Source organism: Lactuca serriola, chromosome 8 (assembly GCF_051521515.1).
Source record: "Lactuca serriola cultivar US96UC23 chromosome 8, Lser_US96UC23_V15, whole genome shotgun sequence".
NCBI lineage: Eukaryota > Viridiplantae > Streptophyta > Magnoliopsida > Asterales > Asteraceae > Lactuca > Lactuca serriola.
In genome coordinates, this window is record NC_136415.1 from 151,586,841 (window position 1) to 151,609,195 (window position 22,355).

At 31.8% G+C, this 22,355-nt stretch overlaps 1 protein-coding gene across 1 annotated transcript; it reads left to right on the top strand.

The window, feature by feature from the left end:
• The first annotated feature begins 18,827 nt into the window (after window positions 1–18,827).
• On the top strand, window positions 18,828–22,005 carry LOC145069119 (glutamate receptor 1.4-like). Its single transcript, XM_079016088.1, has 5 exons — window positions 18,828–19,028; window positions 19,150–20,390; window positions 20,486–20,780; window positions 20,867–21,243; window positions 21,438–22,005. The coding sequence occupies exons 1-5, from the start codon at window positions 18,866–18,868 to the stop codon at window positions 21,732–21,734; spliced, it is 2,373 nt and encodes a 790-aa protein (XP_078872214.1). The 5' UTR covers window positions 18,828–18,865; the 3' UTR covers window positions 21,735–22,005.
• The last annotated feature ends 350 nt before the right edge of the window (window positions 22,006–22,355 follow it).

Here is a 22,355-nt window from a genome sequence, read left to right on the forward strand (position 1 = left end):
AAAGTAAGACCGAGCAACACTGAACTTGGCCATTTGAGATTCAATTTGGTTGGGGATTCTTATCAAACACTTGGTGTGCATCCCTTTCTCATGTCAACAACTCTAGTTACAACTATGAAAATATCCATAAATGCTCCACTAAGCTTGTTAAATCATATTGCATATCAACGAAACGGTTTCACTCTCCTGGAAACTCTATTTGCTCTTGCAAAAAATAACAAAAAAAATCCAATAATGATACAAACGTATGGTTAATACTTTTTTTTTGTAAAATCAATAGTGAGAATGTCGAGAGTGAAAGGGATGTTGAATGAAAAGAGAGCAAAACCCATGTATGCCTTCGTATGTGAAAGAAAACCACCCATATATGCCTTTAGATTTTCTATCGTTGTGTGTGTATATATTTTCACAGCTGTGGGATATGGTTTCAATGAGATAACGAGAAAAGGTAGTTTCTATGTCAAAAAGATTTTCGAAACCCATATATTCCTTCTTTACAGATCCGAGTTCTATACCAGATCTTCGCTTACATAGGTTTTAAATCAATGGACACACAAAAAGATGATAGAAAAAAGAAGAATATGTATAAAAACAGTAGCTAAAATTAAATCATGTTCTCAAATTCAAATATTGAACTCGAGTACAAATGAAAATGTTCCATATTAGGTCGGAAGATTGAATCAAATCAGATCGATTATAGATGAAAGATTCAAATTTAAGTGAATTAATTTAACAATGATTATACCTTTCAGATTTTGAGCAAACTTACTGATCTAAGGGGGATACTAGCGAGAACCCAAAGAGGAGGACTGAGCAGACCTAAAAAAGCCAAAGAATAGAGAAAACATGATGTACAGAAAGATCTTGACGTAATGCAAGCTTCACGTAATGCACAATGGTGACTGAAACAGATGAACAGAAGGGAGAGAAATAAGAGAAATAAAGAGATTAAAAACCTGGAATCTTACTTGAAGAGTGACGACTGGAGAAGACCGGCGAGGATGGTGGCATCGACATCACCGGATACTTGAAAATCAAGTAAAAATATAACTTAGAAAGAGATGAAATCAATAAATTCGATGCTAGTGCTGAGACAATTGAGTGTGTTATATAATGTGGGTCTAAGTTGAATTTAACCGATTCAATCCGCAAAATTTGAGGGATTGTTAGGTCAAAAGACTTTGACCGACGGATAATTTTTCAATGCATAAAGTTGTTGTATATGATGTTGTAAGGGTTATACCTCTTAAAATTCAGCAATGTGGTAAATGCTTTTTCAGGTATATATATATATATATATATATATATATATATATATATATATATATATATATATATATATATATATATATATATATATATATATATATATATATATATCAAAAGTTATGTTGACTCATTCTAGTCAAAAATATGATTTTTTTAAATTTTAAATCCTCTATATTGGGTAAGATAAGATATATGTTTGAATGTTTCAATATTAAATTTACATTTGTACTTAATGCATTGTATTTTGTAATTTGTTGATAAATGTTTGTACATTGAGCTTAAAGGTTTGGACGTCTTAAATCTATTTTTAGAAATAGTAAGGTTTGTATAATAAGGTAGTATATATATATATATATATATATATATATATATATATATATATATATATATATCAAAATTCATGCTTTTTTGTACTTTTTAAACATAGATTCATATTCGTGTAAAAAAAAAAGATATTTCAGTTCAGATTCACATTGTGAACCTGTTCAGATTTATATTCTGAACCTATTTAGATTCACATTGTGAATCTTCTCAGATTCATAGCGTGCATAATAGTAAGTCAGATTGAACTAATCGAACTTTACACATTGTGAATGTTAAAAATTGAAATATTTACAATTTAGATTGACAATGTGAATCTATACTGATCAAGTTTTTTTTTTGTGAACCTTTTCAAATTCATAATGTGCATAATAGCAAGTCAGATTCACAATGTGAATCTGAACTGATCGAGCTTTTTCACATTGTGAATGTTAAAAATTGAAATATTTACAGTTTAGATTCACAATGTGAATCTACACTGATCGAGTTTTTTTTTTAGTCGGTGTTGATGTTTATTAATAGAGTACACAAAATTAATACTTTTTGGTATAATTAGTTTTTTTGATAAAAATAAACTTAAATACTGAAAAACTAACAAAATTAAGTGAGTTTTTTTTTTTCGAAAAAAAGTTCGTTTTTTTTATATCATCATGGTTCTCTATGGAAAGAAGATGAAAAATCGAGAACAACGGTATATTCGTTTTTTTTTTTTTCGATAAAAAATGTGGTCTAAAAAAAATTTTAAACAAAAAAAAGATGTGAGTTTTTTGGTAAGGAGGTGAATTTTTTGGTATAATCCGGTGTGTGTGTGTCCAATGTACAAGTGTATATCTATTTCCTTGGCCGTTGATCATTATGATTTCTGATGCGCACGATTGGTTCCTTGTTAATTATGGTTATCTATTGAACGTCACCATATGTATATATATATATATATATATATATATATATATATATATATATATAGAGAGAGAGAGAGAGAGAGGAGAGAGAGAGATAGGTTCATGTATTATAACTAATTATTGTGTGATTGTATGCATAATTGTGGGCCAATTATTTCAAAAACCTAGATAGGGGTAAAATTGTAATCTTACCTATTAATTAATTTTGGTAATTTAATAATTAAATTATTATTTCCTTTAATTTAGGAAAATTAATTTAAAACCCTACATTAGACGTCGACTTTTAAACTGCAACCGGTTTGGTGGGTGCGGCTTCAACAGAGAACAACGAGGGGGAAGGGACGAAAGGTGAAGCTGTGATCGAGGAACTGTACTAATCTAGAGAATGAGAGGTCAATCTAGAGGTGTTTGGCTTGTAGTTGCGGTTCCAAGGTAATAGTTCTCCTCATTCATTCTCTTTTTTTTTGTTTGGTCCTCGTCTTCAAATCACCATCACCGCCGGCTGCCATGGCCATCAACCATTGCTGCCATCGTCGACTACCTGCCACATTGTTGTGGTGGCAATGGGTGTGTCTCGGAGGCATAGTTGTCGACTCTCACGACCGATTGTTCTGGATTGAATCACGACCTTCTAAATCAGGGTAAGATGCTTAAGCATCTATGTCAAACCCTAAAATCATCACCCAAAAATATGTTTGTCTTAACTTTTCCCGTGATCGGCCTGATCTCATGAGGTATATAACATTTTTCTTCATTGGGTTTCTAATTTACGATGCTTCTAAGTTGAAGCACACCACCTGTTTGACAATAATCCTGTGTGAAACTTCTCCACCTCTTGAATGATAATATCGTTTTCAAATTTCTCCATTACTTTTTAGGAGACAATTGGGATCAGGCTAAGTTGAAAAGGGGAGATTGGTTATGTAAAAGGTATACTAAATGTTGTAATATGTTTCAACGTTACTATTTGTATTCAGAGGTATATCTTAATTTATAATTTTCCTGCCAAACAAAAATTTGATCAGTTGCGGATGGACCTCTAGTGAGCTATGCATATGGAGTTTATGATACATGACTTAATCGATACATCACTCTTAGATGATGCTGATCAAGGATGAGGTGTAGATATACTATTAGGTCGATCATTTAACCCTAGGATCATTGCTTGAAATTGCCATGGAAAGAAGATTAAGCAATAACAATGAGTGGTTGTATTTCTCATTTGCAGGTACACATGAAATCAAGAACAAGAATGTTCTTGTTTTCTTGGCTGGGAACGAAACAACAGATATCAAAGCAAAACATGGTACATATGAAACTTTTAACATTCTACTGGAATGGAATCTTGAATTTCGATTATGTTAGAATAGAATCTTGAAGATGAACATTGTATGGGATGAAGATGAACAATGACCACCAATCTTCCAAAAAGAATGGATTATTCTAGCAGAATAATATACAATATAATGAAAAAAAAATATGTGTAATAGTATATTTTGGTAGAATGATTTATATATTGTATTTTTTTGTTATTAATAAGTGTAACATTCTCATAGAATAGTATATAGATTTTTTTCTTTTCTAAGAATGTAATGAATTTTTTTTAACTTGTCCAAAATTTTGTTAATCTTCAAGAAGTTTATTAAATCAAAATATATATTATGTCAGAATGTGTATTATTGTATGGTTCAACCATATTTGCTATTTTTCAATATATTGATAAACATATTCCGTCAGAATGTTAAGAATTAGGAGAATTATCATCCATACAATCAGATTTTTGAAATTAATAGAATCTATTTCCCTTAAAATATGCAATTTTCCTTAAAATATGCAAATTTCCTTTATTAAATCTATATTAATTGACTAAAATACCCTTCTAGTTAGAATATATGGTATTTTTGAATTATATTTAATTCAATAATATGTAATAATCACTTACTTATAATAAGTAAAATTGATTGATTAACATTTATGTATACAATAACACAACACAATAATTATTTTAAATAGAATAACCTAAGCATATATATATATATATATATATATATATATATATATATATATATATATATATATATATATATATATATATTAATGAATTACATATACACCTCCAACTAAGCAAACCATTATCGATTTCAAGAGTTTTTGCCTCATTTGATTTATGTATGTGATTGATGTTGGTCTTTAATTCTCCAAAACAATATTTTTCCAAAAAAATGATTTCCTTTTCAAGTATTGCAATATGATTTCTTGTGTGTCTATTGATGGTGCATTAAACTCAAAAAGTTGTTTATGTGTCTTTTGTTTTTGATTTAGGCGTAAGTTTATGTTTATGTTTTTTATTTATGTTTTGTTATTTGTTTAAAATTATGTGGTTAACTGTGAGCATCTTGTTGAGGTTAAATTAAGGAAAAAGTTCTCGTGTTTCCACTATGTATAATTGTTTAAAATCTTTACTTAATTTATTTTTCATCCATATATACTTTAGACAAAATTGCAAGAATTGTTATGTGGTTAGCTAAAAATTAACATTTTCGTCCAAATAAGTGTGGACTAAAATAAGTCTAAAATTTTTTATTTTGTTGTGAGTTTGGTCTAAAATATTTTAAACTTTTTTATATTGACATACGGATTTTCCCCTTATTATTTTATTTTCCATTTTTCTTTTATTACAACAATTAAAAATAAAACAAAAATAAAATACTCTCTCTCTCTCTCTCTCTCTCTCTCTCTCTCTCTCTCCATTTGAGTTTGTCTTTGATAAACATCCAAGAACATCTTCATAAATTCAAGAACACTCAAGAACATCTTCATGAACTCAATAACATATTCCATTACCACCACCATTCGACCATCACCCGCCATCACCATAGTCCGCCACTACCACCCACCTCCATCTCCACTTAAACATCATCCACAAAGCAAAAACAATACACAAAATTTGGGTTTGTTCTTGAGTTCTCCCCAAATAATCATTACATATTTGAAGCCACATTCATGAACCCCATATCTACCCCATATCTGATGAACACATACACACATGAAATCAAATTTGATGAATGATGTGCACGAAAGTACCCACTAATTTTAATATTTATAACCTAACAAACTTAAACTAACTATGCACTTTTAGGCAGTATACCTAGTCAGATTACATTATAGCTTGGGTAAGTCGGGTGTCGATCACAGGGAACGGTGTTACTAATTAATCTACTTGCTATCAAATTAACCTAATTATTAACAAGTTTAGAAAGGGTTTTATCTGATTTTACAAGATCAGACGAACTTAACTCAAATTTAATCAATTAAGTAAAAACACTCTTGTCTAGTTCGAATCCACTTCTTCTTTATGGCTAGCTAATAATTATGGATTATCAAGTTGGTTTTAATTGTATTAGTAATTTAATTCTAACTTTACCAATAATTAATTAATTATGTAAAACTATGTATGGTCACACACAATTAAACACAGAACCAATTATGAATGTGAATATGCTATGTAAGATTTATTATGTAAACGCAATTATAGTCACAATCCACGTTCTCTAGCACAACTAAGTTTATATACTCTAATTACTAACTAAGATTGGTCAATCCTAGCTCTAACAATTTAATGTTCACTAAATCATTAGGTAGACAAGTTCATGCAGTTAATGGTCACTAAACTACACAGAACATGAAATCAAGCAACTAGAGAAACAAACACAAGCGTGCTAGGTAACTATAAATCAAACACAAGCAATTCACCAACTAAATAAATCCATAAAAATTAAGCTATTCATAAGTTGGAAGCTTCATCTAGCTAAACAAGAGTAGCTAGATTCAGCTGCTCATAATAGCAACTAACACACTAACACAAATCAAAGTATAATGAAACATGTTCCTAAGTAACAAATAAGTAAACTAAATTATGGACCTTCACTCTTTTGGTGTTGAAACCTTCTTTCCAGGACTTTTCTTCTGCTAAAAATCGCCTTCTGGAATCCCTTTCTCTAGCCAAAAGTCTCCTCTATTCGTAATGGTTAAGGATATATATAGTTGCTGATTTTAATAATTCACGTCGTGAATAATAAGATATTCACGTCCTGAGTTCCAGATAACCGTGCCCGTCAAGGATTCCTTCACCCGCGTACATATCTTCTAGAACTTATTCTCACGTCGTGAATTTTCTAGTTCTCACGACGTGAAGACGCTTTTTCCTGATTTTCTTGTCCTTTAATCTTTTAACTCCCAAAGTTTCTTCCTTTAACGTTTTTAGTCCTTTTTTCTTCAAAATGTCTTCTTTTTGGCTGCAAATAACATTTAAGCTCATAAGTACCATTATTCTAAACAAATTACCAATTTATTAATAAAAATGTACTTAAATATTGCCTAAAAATAGGTATAAATATGACAATATCAATGAACACACACTTACACACAAAATCAAATCTGATACGCGCACACACATACACGAAATCAGATCTGATGAACACACACACACGTACGAAATTAGATATGATAAACACACACATATACAAAATCAGATCTAATAAAGGATATCCAGATCGAGTTCAGAGGTTCTCGGGTTCCTCATCTGAACACACATATGGTAGATCTAAAGACGAAACGACGGATGACAAAAATTTGAATCGGAATCCATCTTTCTACCTCGTCTCCCGACGATAGTCTTCATCCCCACCACCGATGCCAATCACCATTCAAATCAGTTGCGAGCTTACGTTGCTCATCTCTTCCTCAAATGACGAGCTCCTCCTAAGACGAATCGCCTTCGATCACACACGATGGAGCCGAAGCCGCCTATTAAAGCAAGCCATAGCGCTGGCGAAGAAATGCTTGTCTCCAAAATCGGGTCACGTCTCCGATCTCCTCCATGAAAGCGGAAAAATTTTATGTGTGTGTGTGGAGGCGATGAAGAAGAGAGGGATGTAAAATGATTGTCTCCAATGTTGATTTTTTCAGGAGAGAGAGAGAGAGAGAGAGAGAGAGAGAGAGAGAGAGAGAGAGAGAGAGAGAGAGAGAGAGAGAGAGAGAGAGAGAGAGAGAGAGAGAGAGAGGTATTTTTAATTGTTTTTTAATCGATGTAATAAAAGAAAAATGGTAAATAAAAGAGTTTTTTTTTTTTTTTTTTTTTTTTTTTTTTTTTTTTCAAAATAGACCTTATATTTACAGTTTTTTTCTATTTAAACCAAAAACTTTATTTATTTCCTAAAAAGACCACACTTTTTGATTTTCCTTGTTATTTATTATGCATAACCGGTTGACTAGTCAATAGCCGGTATCACGAACATATCCTTCCTGCGTATCCTTTCTTTTCTTGCGTACCCTTTCTTTTCTTCTACACTCGCTAGGTTTCATTCGTTCGCTTCAAGATACACAAGTCGATATGAAAATCTAGGGCTTTTTTGGTTTAATAAGGAGCAAATTCGTCATTATAAAAAAGCTTAAAACATTTTGGACCAAACTCGCAATAAAATGAAAAGTTTTGACTTTTGTTGCTAGTCCAAACTTGTTTGGACCAAAGTGATAGTTTTCAGCATTGATCATTCTTGCAATTTTGTATGTACTTTAGTTTTACATTTTGTTTGGTTATTGAAAGGGATATATGTGCAGGATTCGGCAAAGCCATTTGATTTGGTTGGTGACCCTTGGAGTTCTCAAGGTGGGAAATAATAATTATGGTTAAAAAGATATTGTTTTTCTAATCTTTCTTTGTTTTAAATATTGTATATGTCATCTGTGGCTAATAAATACACTATTATATCCTTTAAATTAAGGATGGATGAATAGAGGATGGAATACTAGAGGTAATCTACTGACAGGTAATACCATACCTTACGTAGTATGACAATGACATGAAGTCTTTGATAATGTTTTTATATATATTGTAACTTATTGTCAAAAAAAATCTCTTTATTAATTTTGAGTTCTTAACTAAAACCATGGTACCAGCAAACTTGTATATTCCAAAAAATGTTATGTTGAAATAAAATTACCAAAAGATGGTAATGCTGTTGTGTAGCCTTCTTTTATTTAAAAAAAAACAAAAAAAAAGGAGCATTAGTTGTTTGAGAAAGTTTGGCAAAATGTATTTAAAGTTATGTTATTGCTAATACAATCTGTATTGACAAATTAGTTAAATTGTTGATTTTTGGATTTTAACAAATTGGAATGTGAAATAGGCATTATAGTTACAATCATCAACATATAATTTATTTTCTTTAATCATTTTGATGTTTGATTATGAATCGGTTTTTATGGATTATAAACCAAGTACATGATGGTTAGGTATGGTGATTATTCATGCAGGCTGCTGCTATGAAGAAAGATATAGAAACCTTTTAGGGGCAAGATGGGTTTACTTTGCTCTATGCCCTAAAAATCAGTTTTTGGATTTACTGTTTTAATTAGCTTTCTCCTATGAACTTGTGCTTATAAACCAAAGTAGAGGGGATTGTCATTGTGGTCGATTAATTTGATTTGACACCCTGTAATTCCTAATTTGTATATTTGACCCTTTGCTATGCGTAGCTTTGAATGTTTCGTTCATCACTTTGATTTTTAATTGATAGAAAATAGGAATGATTAGTTTTAAAAAGAAGCCTCGATGTAATCATTAGTTTTAAATGTTCAGTTCAAGCTGGAAGTATGTTTAATAGTCTATATTTACTACTATAAAATATTTATTTGTATAAAATCAGTATTTTGGCATTATTTCTATTGATATAAAATCCCTTCTTGATATGCTATATAATACCTCCACTGAATATCAACTTGTGATGATTAGTTCTGAATGATTTGTTTATTACTTTGACTTCTTAATTGATAGAAAATAAGAACAACTTTGTATGCAGAAGCATGACATAGAGAAGCAAAATTTTGTTGACTAATGGTGTTGTTCAATTTGGAAGTCCTTTGCTATTACTGTATTTTTTATTTTAAATATTAATGTTAATGTTACTGTATGTATTAGTCTTAAACGGGATGTATTGGTACATTGGGAGAATGATATATCCAGACATTGTGGAATTGGTCTGTTTTTGCATATGCAAAGGTCTGGAGGTTTTGAAGAGTCTTTGTTAATTTACATTTGATGCAGTTGTGCATCTGGCCTGGTGTCACCCACTTTCAACAAGTACGAGAATGTTGATAGTCTTAGACTGTCTAAGGGTGGGTAAGATACCAAGTTTCTCCACTCATAATACCATGATCTTTTTACGAATATGTTGGTTGGCTTGTTATTTATCTGATCACTTTAGTACTGTATATGTAGGTAGGCCTGTCAAAAAACCTGAAACCCGTTCTACCCATCCGACCCGTTCCGAATTCGGGTAGAATGGGTAACGGATATGAACATTCGGGTAGTAGGTTAACCCGATAATAATATAGGTCGGGTTTTAGGTATGAATATTTATTTTCGGGTATACCCGAATTTGTTTTTTAAATAATATCAAATATACAATGCAGCCACGTACGCACACTTCAAATAAAACAAAACCATTTGTTTCCTATTTATGAACGACGGCTCGACAGTCGACGCAAACTTGCAAAGGGAATACGACGCTAAAGCTGAAATCTTGAACCGTCATCACAATTCTCAGTTTCTCACAATCGCACGGAATGGAATTAAAAAAGTACATAACATATTATAATGATTTGTATTATTATTATATATGTACTTGTTAATTGTATGGAGTATTTTCATACCCGATTCATTATTAAACCAACCAATATGTAAAAATAAAAAAAATAAAAATAAATTATTAATAAGTGTCATTTAAGAAAGTTTTGGGTATACCCGATAATTACCCGACCCGACCCCAAACCCAAATACCCGAAACCCAAAAACCCGAATTACAATATAGGTCGGGTATCGGGTATTATTTTCTTAAGGAAATACCCGTTCTACCCGAAACCCGAAAATTTTACCCGTTCGACACCCCTATATGTAGGTGCTCTTGGGCGCCTTTTTGTGAGTTTAGATCTTAATCTAATAATTCATTTCTTAATATAATAATTCGTTTCTTGATATAATAATTCAATTAAACTTACTTTCTGTTTTTAGGTAGTGTTTGTTTTTTGTCTGCAGACCTGCTTGGCCTCTTCTGTGTGCGCCGCGCATACCATGTGCAGACGTTAGCCTTCGCAGACTGTTTGTTTTTTTTGAAGACTGTAGACCTAAAAATGTCTGCACACCCTCTTCTTGGCGCAGATGTGGACCAAAATCTTCTAACATCTTCAGACATCTTCTAGCCTAAAAAAACATATATATCTTTATTTTTTATATTTTATCTTTTATTTTTTAATTTATATTTTTTCCAACTTTTTTAATGATAAACAATTTGAAAAAAACAATTACAAAACTTATAAAAAACGTTCGAAGATACAATTATTTTTGACCACTACAAGAATGTCATCCTTTGCAGACGACACCTATCCAGACGACACATGTCGTCGGCAAAAGTCAACCTATATTGACGACGAGTCGTCGGTACAAAGTTACAAAACATTGACCGTGTGACTTTGACCAGAAGGGCTTTGCCGACGACAAGTCGTCGGTACAGACTAGGTGTGAAACGTTAAAATGTTGGCGGTATATCGAAAAGCTTTACAGATGACTTGTCGTCTGGAAAATGCTCTAAAAAAATATTTTTGATTTATTTTAATTCCTTGTAGCAGAAAGTCAAGACGCCATCGTTTTTGTCGACCTATGCCGACGACATGTCGTCGGTATAGGTTGATTAAAAATTAATTTCGTTTTATTTTTTATCCGTGTCGCAGAATATGGAAACGATGTCGTTTCGCCAGGTGATACCGACGACATGTCGTCGGTAAAAGGGGGCCCCGATCCGCGTGAAATCCCTTTTTTATTTTATTTTATTTTTTAATGACATGAAGTAATACGACGACGTTTTGGTTTACCTATACCGACGACATGTCGTTGGTATAGGGTTTTCCTGGTAACAAAACACCCTTTCAGTTTTCTTTTTGCAGTCGGGCTCACCATTTCTCTCTCACAGTTCGTCGGTGATCGCAAGGGCTTCCAGCTGCTTTCGAGTTCATCGGCCACCAAGCTAAGGGTTTTGGTTCTTGATTGCTTCTTAATTTCTAATAATTTGGTCCTTGATTTGTAATAATTTGGAGCCCTAAATCACAACCCCATTTCTCTATTGGTTGGGAAGAAGGTTCACCACCCCCATAGAAAAGGAATTTCGGTGATTGACCACATTTTGAGGTTAGTTTATTGAGTTTTTATTTTCCTGCTTAAACTATACCACAGTGACGATACAGTGTTTGTTTGTTTTTTTTCCCTTTCAATAAACCATGATATGTATATGCATTTGTTTATGCACCATAATGCTGGATAAATCTTAAATGTCTAAATGTTAAATACGTGAAAACAGGGTATAAGGCCACATTTTGCTTTATATGTCCATACATTGTGATATATTCTACTTATCTACAAGTAAAAGAGATGATAGAAGCTTTAAGATCTAGATAATCAGATAAGAACCCAATCACACTCATTGATTTAGTTTCCCAATAGTGCCAAAAAATCTTAAACTACATAAACATAGAATTTTGCCCTCATGAAGGTTGAAGAGGCAGGTTATGATTTGTGAAAGCACTAACAAAGAGCATGCAACAATGTCAACCATATATAAATATAAAAATGAATAAGAAAAATAAAGGAAAAAACTACAATGATATAACTGAAACAACTAGAAACTCTAAAAAAAAACTTAAGGGTAAGCTATATATGGACATTATATTTTGACTTAATACATAAAAAACAATACTTAACTAAAGAAATTCAAGGAATCATCTTCACAATTTGAGTTTATGTGCAACCTTATAGAACTAGCATGCAAGCAAGATACCGGCGGGTTGCGAGAGGGCATGGAGGAGACGGCGGGGAACGACCTCCACATAAGCATGCAAGCAAGATACCGGCGGGTTGCCAATCTTGTAAGTTACATGAAATTCATAAATATATTGGATATATTTTTAAAGTTTTAAATTTCTAAATTTTTAGTTCTATGTGTCAATGTAGCAAACCTGATGTGTCGACGTGGAAAAGGAAGATGCTTAAATATGCGAAAAAAGTTCAAGCACAGCGGCCAACCTTTACCTGTGGATATTGATATCAGAGGGGGGACCTATAGATTCATAAATACAAATGGCAAACGTTGACAAGGTTTATCTCAAACTTTGTGGCAGATCATGTACCACTCCATTATAGGACTTGGAGACGTGTTCCTTTCCATTACTATGAAGCTATGTATTCTGAGATTGAAGTAAGTACAAAATACTTTTTATATGTGAAAAATTTATACTTTTTAAATATTTTTTTACTAATTAAATTTGTTTGTTTATTGCAAACATATTTTAATCTTGATATGTATCAGGGTACAAATCTGTGGGAAGCCGTTCGAGCGAATGTACAAAGCGACTGTCAAAGAGCTTATAAAGAGCACAATCATGAAGTGAAAAATTATTTTGATAGTGTTGGTGGGTATAATGATGTTGAAGGTGCTAGACAATGTCCACCGGATGATATGTAAGACAAAGCTTGGGATAATATGATTGATCTTCTTTTTTTGGATGAGGGTTATAGGAAGCAGTGCAAAAGAATGTAAAGAAAGCAGGTCCAAACTTCAAATTACGAGTTCTCATGGAAATAGAACATATGCAGACAGACGACGTGAGGAGGTAATTAAATTTATTTGTATTTTATAATTTTTTTTAACACTTATATAAATATATTAATTGTTTTTGGCTTATTATAGACAGAAAAAGGAGAAGACCGGCAACATATCGAGGGTTGGAGACAGATGCAATTTAAAGAAAGTCGGGGTTGGTGTACACCGCAAGTAGAAGTAGTTTGGGTAAGTAATAAACGAAGTTAGTAAGTTGTTTGATAAATATGTTATTATTATTATAGTTAGTTTAAGGTATATTATTATTATTTTAGTGTATAAATTTAGTTATTTTTTTAATTACTGTATTTTTATTGTTTTTTTTTATTTTAGGAAAACATTCAACGAGAGAAGATGTTGATGCAGTCAGAGCTTCGGGAGAACGAAAAGCTAAATGAAGAACAATGTCTCGCTCGTGCCCTTGGTGAGAGACGTGAGCATATACGCGGAATTGGAAGGAAACAAAACATCAACAATAATTTATTTCCAAATGAGCATGACAAACGTTCCAAAGCTTCCACATCCCAATCTTCAGATAATCCCCAAGTTGCTGTATTATCCCAACAAATTCAAATCATGCAACAACAAATGCTACAAATGAACCAAATGTTTAATAACACTTTCGCGTCCATCATTCCAAACTTCCAACCACAACCAATGCCACAATTCCAGTTTAATCCCAATATGTTTTCACAAAATAACCCCGAAACATCCAATGAACACAAAGAGGATGATGATGATGATGTTGGTGATGGTGGTGGTGATGATGATGATGAGGAGGAAGAGGAGAACTAGAAAAATAGTGACAACAATGTTTGTTAAAAACTTGCTTTTTTGGTTATGTAGTATAATATGAATGATATGGTATGTAGTAGAATTTGAATGGTATGTTAGGTTTATTAAGTGTTTTTGGATTTTAATGATATGTTATGTTATGTTATATTTATATTATTCTACAAATATCTATTTTGGATTTGTTTTAAGAAACAGATTTGGTATATATAAAAAAAGTTGTGAAAAAAAAAACAGGCTATACCGACGACATGTCGTCGGTACAGCTTCGTAACGGAAAAAACGGTTTTCATCTTTCCAGACGACATATCGTCGGTATTACATACACTTTTCCCGACGACAAGTCGTCGGTATAGCTCCCGAATAAAAATTTTTCTTATTTCCTCGAAAATCAATCTCGACGATCCTTTTCCGACGACTTGTCGTCTAGATTAGTTACTCAATACCGAAGACTCCTGTCCCGACAACATTTTCGACTTTTATCGACGGATCTGTACAGACGACTTTTTATAGACGACATGTCAGTGGTATAAGCTTTACCGACGACAAGTCGTCAGTACATGGTTCCTAATTGTCGTATGTATAGGCCTCGATCCTTGTAGTGGACAAATTTATAAATAAAGATTTATTACAATAATAGTCGCTGAAGTTGTTTATATATATATGAAAAAAATCATAATATATTCTTATATTTTTTTGCCAAATTTTGTAAAACATTATTTAATACAGTATCGTCAATTTCTCGAGAAAATATTTATGGTACGTTTTTAATGGATTTAATTGAAAAATCAAAGTTTATTTTCATCAATTTATGTATCAAATTCTTTGATACTAATTATAATGTTTAGTTATAACTTTGCAACCAAAGTTGTTGGTTTTATCAAATATATACGTTAATTTATACCATTTTTATTTTTATTTTTTATACAATAGTACATAAAAGTTGATCTAGATTCGTTAATTATTTATAACAAAGTCATAAAAATATTAAAAAATCATTTTGAAGTTTAAAAAAATCAATTTATTTAGATTTCAGTTTATTTTAGTAGCCCGCAGATATTAAAAAACAAACAGTCTTCTTTTTTCAGACTGCAGATGTTTGGTCCACCTCTTCTACTGCATAGGTGTATAGATGTGGTCCGCAGACAGCTGACATTTTGTCTCAGAAAAAACAAACAGTACCTTAATATAATAATTCACTTCTTGGTCCACGAATAATGATGTCAGTAAAGGTATAGTTCACATTTATATACGAACACTGAACTCGATGAGGTGCGCAAAGACACAACTAATTTCACAACCTTTATTCACCGGTGATATTGTTTTTGACAATTGTTTTTTTGATAGATTTGGAACAGTACTTTGTATTTGACAGGGATGGTCCTGACTTATATTAGGCCCTGTGCAAACACGAAAAAAATGCCTTTTAAAAATAAGTTTAAAAGATAAAATAAAATATTATATACAATGTTATATAAGTATATTAAAAGGCCTCTTAGTTAAAAAAAATAAAATAAAAATAGTATATAAAATGTTATATAAGTATATTAAACGGCCTATTAAAAATAAATTAAAAAAAAAAAAATAAAAATATTATATAAGTATATTAAAGTAGAACGCAACAAATTAAAATTCAAAGGAAAGACTTTAGAGGAATCGAACAGATGTTAGCCAACAGTTTACAAGCCAAAGCACACTTACCATCTCAACTAAAGTAATACATGTGCCACACAATGACACAAATGTTCCTGCTTATATATATATATATATATATATATATATATATATATATATATATATATATATATATTATCATAAAAAGCAATCAGAGAATTAAAAAAGCGCTTAAAAAGAATCCAACCAGGGTTTATAGTTTACTAGACAAATTTTTGCGCGTTGTGCGGCGCAGGTTAAAAATATATTATTAGAATATAGTTTTCAGACACCTTTTAGTTAATTCGATTTATCAATTTAGGTTCTTTTATTATTATTATATTTAATGTTTTCCTTTTAACTATGTTAAAAAAATATATATTGAATTTTTTTTAAACATTATTTGATATTTTATTTTAGGTTTTAAATTTTACACTAAATTTTTAAGCATATTTGATATATAAACTAATGTTATTTATTTAACTATATATTAAAGTTAACAAATTAAGTATATCATATTGATAAGTCAAAAATTCTTTCATTTATGATAATGTTTACAACTAAAAGCATATTTAAGTTAATAAATTAAATATATTGTATGAAAATATGAAAAGTTGGAAGTTTCAAATGAATGTGGTGAAAGAAAAAATATGTCATTTATAATATAGTATGATAAGTGGCACGCATTAGAAAAGCCCTAAACAACTTTTTGGTTTATTATGGCTATAATATGATATATATATATATATATATATATATATATATATATATATATATATATATAATATAACGTTACTAGGTTAATAGGATGATTTTCGAGCCCTATTTTTTCCGGGGCCCTGTATGATTGAACACTTTGAACTCCTTAGGGCCGGCCCTGGTATTTGACATATTATAGTTTGTCAATATATATATATATATATATATATATATATATATATATATATATATATATATATATATATATAGGTAGGTAGGTAGGTTCAAATGTTTTTTACATCTATTGTGTGCTAGAATGCACCAATATGAATTTAATATTAATTATATGTATATTAAATGCTATCCATACTTATAACTCATTTTTATGTAAACTAATTAAATTTATCATTAATGTCAACAATAATATTATTTCATGATGAATTCATATCTAGAAGAATGAAAGTGTATTTCAGCAGAATGAGAGTATATTCTAGTAGAATACACTCTCGTTCTTCATATTTCATGCGACTTTATTGTATTTTAAACGAGTGAGTCCTGAAACAAAATACGAACTCATATATAAACAGCTAGATGCGAATTCATTCTGAAAGAATGTTATTGTTGAGATTAATGATGGATTTAATTAGTTTCCATAAAAAAAAATTATAATTATGGATATCATTTAATATACATATAATTATGGAAATCATTTAATATCTATATTTATTTAATTAAATAATTATTTAATTTACTAAATTCCTATTGGTGCATTCTAGCACACACAATAAATGTAAGAAACAAAATAACCTAGCTATATATATATATATATATATATATATATATATATATATATATATATATATATATCTAAGCTATCAATTGCGCGCTATAGCGGTGCTATAGTGGCGCTATAGCGTTTTGCGGAGGTCAAGAACCGCTATTTCCAGTTTAGCGTTTTCATTTCGCGGTACCGCTATTAGCGGCGCTATTCACCGCTATTTACCGCTATTTCAATAACCGCTATAGCGGCGCTACGGGCGCTATTCCATTTTTGTTCACATTTTTGGCCATTTGGTTACTTTTTTCAAAGAAAAACTAGTCTTAATGATTTCACTACACTTTCATTTTAAAAAGCCCGAACAAATAACATAATTAAAATCATTCAAAGCAACTACGTCTATCGACAACTCTTTTACTCATCTCTTTTTGTACTCACGCCAACTTGAGTTGCCATGGTCACACTCCATTAATGCTTTTTGTAAATCGACCCACGCCTATGAGGCCACGACTTGGGACTTAATTCCTTAAATCAACCACAGCCTACTAATACGATATTGAATCCGTGCAATCCAATTAAACTCGATTTGACACTTTTACACTACCTAGTTTCCATATTAATATAATAGAATATTATGTTAAGTTTTTATATGACTTTTTAGGTTTGATGATATCAATTCTATATAGACTTATAGTATTAATACTCAAATATATAAATTCTATTTAAATATAATATAAAATTATAAATTATATGTAATATTAAAAAACCGCTATAACAGCGCTATACCACCGCGATAACTGCATATATATATATATATATATATAATATATATATATATATATAATATATATATATATATATATATATATATATATATATATATATATATATATATATATATATATTGTTTTGAATTCTGAGATATTAAACGTATGATTTAGTTTGATTAGTATTTGTAGCATTTAGAAAAAAAAATTATACAAACGTAAAATCATAAGTCTCTCAAAAATCATTTTAACTTTTAAGTCATAAAATCTATAAAGAAATAAGAAAAATGTTACAAATTACGACATACAAATAATCAATCGTTAATATTTCGCAAATATATGTTGCGTATGTTTGTTGTCAATTCATTTAATGTCTGTCATCTATCATTTATGACCGGACTTTCAATGACAGCTATTTGTCTGTCATCTATGTCTATTACGACAGACATTTTGTCCGCACGAAAAGCCTGTTTTTCTAGTAGTGTATTTCTCTATGTTATATAACCAACAACAAATGATAACTAACTAAGTTTTACTTTCAAAATTATATGGAGAATTGATGTTGATTTTTGGATCCTTTATTCTATTTGCTATTATCTTGCTTTAAAATATTATGAAGTGGACTGATTTTAACAAATAGATTGACTTGGACTGCTTCCAGATTCCTTTTGAATGTTCTGATTGTCAACTTATTATCATATATTTGAAGATCTCAAAATGTTACATTGTTTCCATTATAAGTACACATATGATATTAGTGTATTTTGCACTTAATGCACATTGTATGCTTATGATATAGATGTGCGCGTAACAAGCAACTACCTAGTACCTACAAATATGGTGCACAGCGAACACAGCAAAAGTAGTCTTTGCCTTCTTATACTGTTGTGCATTTTAGACCATGCATTATGTGCACAATACGTTCCATCACAAAACAAAAACCAGAACATAAACATAAATAATGATATATTAATAAGCATGGGGATCATTCTAGATATGGAGTCACCGATTGGGAAGTCCATTCACAGTTGCATTACCATGGCGATATCTGACTTTTATGCTCTTAATCACAGTTACAAAACAAGGATAGTTCTTCACACTAGGGACTCCGAGGGAGATCCAGTAAAAGCTCTTTCAGCTGGTATTATGTTCTCTTGTTTATTTCTTTTCTCTATCATTTTGATATAGGCATATAGTTTATATTAATTTAACTACTTTATTTTTCTTCAAATTAATCTGTTTCTTTTTATTTGTTTGAGCAGTTGATCATCTTCTGAAAAACGCAAAGGTGCAAGCTATCATAGGCCCGGAAACGTATCTTCCGTCAAAGTTATTGTCCTTGTTTGCTGATAAAGCTCAAGTTCCTATATTTTCTTTTGCAAGTTCATCCTCAAGGGAAAACCCATACTTGTTCCAAATCAAACAAGACGAATCCATTATGGCCAAAAGCATTGCTGCCCTTGTAAAATCATTCAATTGGAGGAATGTTATCTTTATTCATGAGGACACCGAGGATGGGAGAGAGATCTTACCTTATCTAGCTGAGTCATTGCAGGATAAAAATATCTGTATCAGTTACAGAAGTGCCATTTCTGCCTCAGCCACGCATGATAGCATCACCCAAGAGTTGCGTAAGATCATGACTTTTCACACAACCGTAATTATCTTACATGTGTCTCCTTCACTAGCATCTACCCTTATCTTATATGCAAAAAGGTTAGAAATGGTTAGTGAAGGATATGCATGGATTTTAACTGAAAAAACAGTTGACCTCTTGCGATCAACAAACTTTACTGTCATTGAGTCATCACAAGGCGCACTAGGTTTGAGGTCGTACGTTCCACCATCGGACAGACTGCATATCTTAACAACAAAATGGCACAATTTCTTTTACGGAAATAATTTCACCTCAATAACAAAAGAAGTGCCTGTGCCTGCGTTATGGGCATACGATACAATTTGGGCACTTGCGGAGTCTGTAGAGAAGGTTGGAGTCCCACATAATGGTTCTATGCTTTTACATGAAGTTCTGAAAATCAGATTTAAGGGTATAACTGGTGATTTTCAGCTCAGTGAAGGAAAAGTATTATCCAATGGATATGAGATTATGAATGCAGTCGACAATGGTGAGAGGAGAGTAGGATATTGGACATTATCAAAAGGAATCAGGAGAGCACACCCACATATTAACATCGACCGTCTATATCCTAGTCTAGGTTCTGAAGCTGTTGTTTGGCCCGGAGGGTCTACAACTGCTCCAAAAGGTTGGGTGTTACGAGCAACTCCCAGTAAAAAGTTAAAATTTGGTGTTCAAAATATAAACAACTTTAAGTACTTTATGGATATAGATCATGATGTTGAGAAAAATGTTACAACTGCCACTGGGTTCTCCGCAGATGTATTCTATACTTGCATTTGTGCGTTGCCATATAAAGTGCCATACACGTTCATTTCATTTGATAACGTCAGTATCGACGATCTTGTGCAGAAGGTGTACAATGAGGTATATGTACATGTATTTGTTTAATTCTTATTGCAAATTAATTTAGCATGAAACATGTAATTTACTTTGTAGTCTATGGCTTTGCTTCTGGACAGGAAATCGATGCAGTAATTGGTGATTCAACAATCTTGGCCAACAGATCTGAGTATGTTGATTTTACAGCGACTTACACAGATTTGGGGGTAGGAACATTAGTAAGAATCAAGAAAAAAGACGTTTGGTTCTTCTTGAAGCCACTATTGGACATTTATCTATGTCTAGTTGCTATTGGTTCTCTTATCTTCAACGCCTTAGTTGTTTGGGCTATTGAACGTATGAATCCAGATTCCAAAGTTTCACGTGGAACAGTATCCCCGACGTCCTTCCTATTGACCATATTATTTGCTCAAAGTTCAACCTCTATCTCTCTAAGATGCTTTTACTCTCTGAAATAGAATTTAATCAAGGTCTCACAATGATTTGCTTTTGTATTGTAGGAGATAACCTTTCGAGGAATTTGTCAAAATTTATAATGTTCATCTGGTTCATCGTGTTGCTTGTCTTGTTCACGAGCTACGATGCATTTTTGACTTCATTGTTGACAGTAGAGCAATTTGAATCGGCATCAGAGAGAGGAATTGTGGGGTTTCATGGAGGTGATTTTATGAAAGGTGTGACAGTCAACAACCTGCACTTTGAAAATTGGAACCACCGTCCATACTACTCATACGAGGCTTATGCTCATGCTTTATCAAAAGATGGTGAGGCTGATGCCATTGTTGATGAAATTCCATACATCAAGATGTTTCTTAGCAGGTACCCTGGTGATTATGCCTTGGTCTCTTCTCAACCTATCACTTCTGGTTTTGCCTTTGTAAGTACCCCTTCCTCTTCATCACTTTCCACCATTATTATGGTAACAAAGTAATCGGTGGTTTTGTCATCGTAATATATAACACTTTAAAACATTTTTCTTAAGCCATATGCCAAAGATAACTTTACATTTTCCTGAAGCGTGTTGCATATTGTCATATACGTACGCCCATGGTTGACATGTATATTATCCAGATATTCCAAAAAGGTTCACCACTTGTTGAAGACTTGTCAAGAGAAATCGCCAGGATAAGATTAGATGGAACTCTAAGAAGTTTGGAGAACAAGTGGTATGAGAATCAGATACCTCTTCCGTCCAGAAATTCTACAATGCCCGAGCTTTCCTTGACGCTTGATAAACTTGGTGGTCTTTTTATTATTAGTGCAGCCACTTCTACTCTAGCCCTTATAATTTCTTTCTTTTACTTGCTTCATGTCATGGTTACCGAGGGATTTAACTATTTAGCAATCGATGGTTTAGAAGGATTTTGAGGGATTTTTTTTTGTTGGATCGAAGAAAATCTTAAATTGATTGGGCTCTCTACAACATATATTTGTTAGCATGTACATGTATTTTATTGTGTGTGTATTTGTAATTTATGTGGTTCAAAAATATACACTCGCAGTGTATTTTAGGTATTTCACTCGTCATTATCTAAATGTTTGGAAAAATATGCGTAGATAGCTATTATGGTAGGAAATTGTAAGTGTGATGGTGTTTATTAGTACAGAACCAAGTTTGTTGTTATTATTTGTAAGTAATTAAAAGTACAATGTTATTATACGTAAAGAAATGAATTAACATTGTCCATTCAGGTCAGGAACTCCTGCAGTTCCTGCAATAGAGTCCAGGCCATTGCATCACCCTCACCTTTGATTCGGTCAATAGAGAGGAGGGTTCTTCAAATGCCCAACTCGATTTGGACTTAATTCTGCAGCAGAGGAAATAGAAAGGGAGTTGTCCTCTTTTTTTTCTTCCTTTGGAAATAGGGGATTGACCTCAAGTGTACTCCAAAATACTAAGATTAAGCTACAATTGGATGTCTCGTCCCCCGCGAAGATCTTATTGCAGGTAAGAACTAAAGTTCTTTGCCTATATCGTTAAAATAGTAA